Raw genomic sequence first — 4,056 nt, 5'->3', positions numbered from 1 at the left:
TTAGTGAACAAGTCTGTAAGAAAAACGTCACTCTCATAACCAAGGAAATTTTCAATACAAAGCAGAATCTGTTCATGAAAATTCCCAGGCGAAATACAATTAGTACTATTAGCTATGTTTCCTACACTAATTCTAAGAAAATTAAAGACTGCTCCCTTTAACTCAATGTGGTCAAACTACCTCAAGGTTCATTTTGCTGTGTGGACTGTATGACCATTAGCTGATGATCACTGACTTGTCTTTTGAGAATTCAGAGCCAAAGGCCAGCTATTACTATGTGGGCCACTAGCAATAAATTTTATGTTGGCTGCAGTTACTCTTCGACTTTAGTATTATCTCCTTCCTATTCAGTTCTTTGTACTCCAGAAGTGAGCACCCTAGTCAAGTGCTACCACTGAACCATACCCCCAGCCTCCTACCCCACTGTGGGTTCACTATGAGCACACTCTGAACCCAAAGCTATCTTCTCTAGGATCTGCTCCCAAGTAAATGTGCTTCAGAATGTTTGCTACAAGGGCGAGGTGACAGGCAGAGGGAAAAAAACAACACTCCATAAATATCTGCCAAAACTGGGCTTTTCTACAATTTCTTTGCTATTCAGCTTTTTTGGGGGGAGGATAAGACAGGTTTTTGCTATTGTAGCCCAGGCTGGCCTCTAACTCATGAGGAGCCTTCTGCCTCTGCTTCCCAAATGATGGTATTACAGGAATGTGCCATCAAGTCCAGCCCCTTTTCTGAATTTAAGCACTTCCTAAGGTTGTATCTTTGCCAAGTGTAGACAGCATCCATCATGAGATTGCTTGTAATTGTAAAATGTCCAGGAAGCTTTTGACTATTCTACCTCCCCATCTCCACAAATTTTTGGGTGATCTAGGAATACGGACCTAGCTAGTATTTGACCATTATTTTCTGTTGCAATTGTGGATATGAATTTATTAAGCAAATCTGAGCTGGAAGGTGTACCCAAGGTTTTTATAAGGCACAAATGGAAACTGTATAATACCTAAATGCTGATTAAGAAGGGCAGGTATATGAAATCCTATTAGTTAAAAAAGTAATTCATGCCAGTGGTAGCTACCATTAATTGCTAAAGATAAAAACCTAGGGATGCTACTTCGTACTGTTAGGAATTTTTATAATTTGCCTTTGTTTTGATGTCGACTAGACCTAAATCAACTACCTACACCAGCATCTACAACTCGACTCCAGCTTCTAAGAAAATCCTAAGAACATGAACTCAAAAATCTGATTTTCAATGGCTAAGACAAAAATTCTGAACAATCAGACATACCACAAACCTGAACTTACCAGAAGCAACCTGAAAACAAAATACTAGGCTAAAGTCAAATTTTAGTTCTACAGTTTGACTCCTGATACCTCACTTCTGTGAGGATCCTTCAGAAGATTAAGTGTTCTGTGCAAACCCAATAGAATTACAATAGGGGATCTAATGTTATCACATAGCTACAGTTAAGTTAGCAGTGTTGTGTAGTAGTGAAATCAATGACTGGCTTGAATGATGGCTTCTAAAAGCATCTGTTCCCAGAGTTTCATGTATCATATATATGTATATAAAATTATCAGTTGAGGACAGCTGTCAGCATTCTGTAAAGATGATACACTGAGCATTAACTTCTCCCAGCCAGTATACCTTTTCCCCTCAATTAAATGTTAAAAGCCGTCTGGGGGGAGGGGAAGGGAAGAATTCAACTTATAAAATCAACTGTCAGTATACATTTAAGTTTTTAAAACCTAAATGTTCTAAGTACAGAGTAAAGGATAAGCTGTCCAGAAAGCACACACTTAAAATTTCTCCTCTTAGGAGTTGTATAAAGGGATTTTGAACCTTGATGGCGAGAATCCCAAAACAAGAGTAAAATGAATTCTTTTTATTGCAAACAAACGTCTAAATTAATTTCTCCACCCACTTTCTTTAGAAAGAAAAAGGAAATCAGCAGGCTAAGGAGATACCCATTCAAGAACTGACATGATTAAAAATTAAGATATAAATGGGTGACTCACAATTTCATTAGCTTACAAAGATGGTGGAGTTAACTACTACAAGCACACTAGTTATACAGTATTTTGTGGGAGAAGGGCATACAGACATAGCTAACTTCATATAGATCCCATTAGACAACTGGATTTACAACAAGTTTTTTAATAAGAAATGGGCAAAGCCAGCTTTCTTTTCAGAATCAAAATGCAGAACAAATGGAAAAATTATGGTATTTAACCTTCACAAGTATGAGCCTCCACAAATAATGCAACCAAGTTTTACATTTTTAACAGCCCTTCTACATACACTCCATCTTCTCCATTTCGGTTCCAAGTTTTATCTTCATCACCAATTATGCCAATTCCGTTGTTATACAGAAGTAGCCTTCCCAGATTTTGTCAGAGATTACTACTTAGCTGACCCCCGCCACTACCCCAAAAACAAAAAAAACAAAAAAACAAAAAACTACAGAGAGGATGGAGTGTAATATGAGCAGTACAGAGTCTTATGCAATTCATGAGGACCACTTAGTCCTTTCATGAATCTGGTTGCTAACATTTCTATTATATTGTGACAATGACTCCCGACTGTTATTCTCTGTGAGAAACGGGGGGAGTAAATTCTTAATAAAAGACACCAGGTACAAAGCAACATTTTACTTTTGTTGTGATAAAAAAAAAGTCACATTTTACAGATAAAATGTAGAACCCTGAAATACTGACACATTCTCTTATCGTGCACAATGCTGAGGTTCTCTTACGATTCACTTTAAAACTGCAATTAAAAATGTACAAAAAAGAAAAGAAAAAAAAAAATCAACCCACAAAGCTTCTAAAAAAGGAACCCGCAGGCACTTCCTCTTGTGGAATGTTTAAAAAGTTAGCCTACTAAAGAAAACAGTCGACTTCTTGTGAAGGTTTTGGAGAAATATGTATCAGTTCGTTTTATTTGGGTATTCAATAATATCCTTGGTGATAATGCTGACTCCATGGCTTCTGACCCCAGAATTGCTGTAAGAGAAAATTTTTTTTTTAAAGAAAAAAAACATCAATAAGCCACTCATATTGCTTTTAGGAAATGAACAATGAATCTAATTCACAGTAACTGCTGCAAATAAATTATACTTGTGATACCTCTGACTTCTATTAAACCATTGTTTTAATAGCCCATTATTTACCAATACACATTACAAAAGGAAATGTAACTTGGTTAGTTTACACAATTAAAGCTAGCAGTAAAAAGAACAAGATACATTACACATTACTTTATTATGAAAATATTAAGTTTGAACACCTCCAACCTATTTATGGCTACTGATAAAACAATCCACACCTTGCTGCTCTCATTTATACACTTCAATCCCTGGACAAGATCTCTTTAAGGATTGCTCTCGTACAAAGTCAATATAATTAATGTACATAATCACATAAGACATTACTTACACCCTGCTGCCACTGGTTGTAGCCCTGAGATTGATTTTTGTAGCCACGATTGTTTCCTCGTCCTCTGAAGTTCTATGAAAAAGGAAAGTCTTTTAGGAACCCTGAACCCCAAAGTTTATCATGCTTGTAGATATAGTGGAGAGGGGCAAAATAAAACAATATCCAATAGGATATCACGCGTGAAGGCAAGGCGGAAAAACCCTGGGCATTTCCTGCTAGTTTCTCAATTATTTCAATCTTTTAACATTACAAATCCACCTTCATTGTTGCTAGTTAAAACACCTGAAAAGCAAACTCATTTTGCCATTACTAGGTTTAATTTGTTTTTCAATGCATATACTCTAGTTTGAGAATCTCCAACATAAGCCTACCACCTTCCCACTAAATTACACGGATCCTGAGCCCCTCAGGACATCCTGACTTATTACCTGGTTATAGTTTCCTCTGTTAGGCATTCCACCTCTGTTGTAGTTCCCTCTGTTTGAATAGCCTCCTCGGCCAGGAAAAACAGGACCACGAGGGTACGGATAACCGATGCCACCACTCCCACCACCACCGCCACCTCTCTGGGGCATGTTGCCCCTCCGATTATAACCACCACGGTTACCAGGAGCT

At 37.5% G+C, this 4,056-nt stretch overlaps 1 protein-coding gene across 1 annotated transcript in view; it reads right to left on the bottom strand.

Annotated features, from left to right (window-relative positions):
- Positions 1-1,874: 1,874 nt before the first annotated feature.
- Hnrnpu (heterogeneous nuclear ribonucleoprotein U) overlaps positions 1,875-4,056 on the bottom strand; it is a 10,433-nt gene continuing 8,251 nt past the window's right edge. The window contains exons 9-11 of the mRNA XM_004626926.2: positions 3,870-4,054; positions 3,442-3,513; positions 1,875-3,009 (exon numbers count right to left, since the gene is read on the bottom strand). Of these exons, the coding sequence (XP_004626983.1) occupies positions 2,956-3,009; positions 3,442-3,513; positions 3,870-4,054 (311 nt within the window). The 3' untranslated portion in view covers positions 1,875-2,955. The remainder of the gene's footprint in view (positions 3,010-3,441; positions 3,514-3,869; positions 4,055-4,056) is intronic.

This window comes from Octodon degus, unplaced genomic scaffold, assembly GCF_000260255.1.
Source record: "Octodon degus isolate 3935 unplaced genomic scaffold, OctDeg1.0 scaffold00017, whole genome shotgun sequence".
Classification (NCBI taxonomy): Eukaryota; Metazoa; Chordata; class Mammalia; order Rodentia; family Octodontidae; genus Octodon; species Octodon degus.
This window is presented reverse-complemented; position numbering and strand designations above follow the sequence as displayed.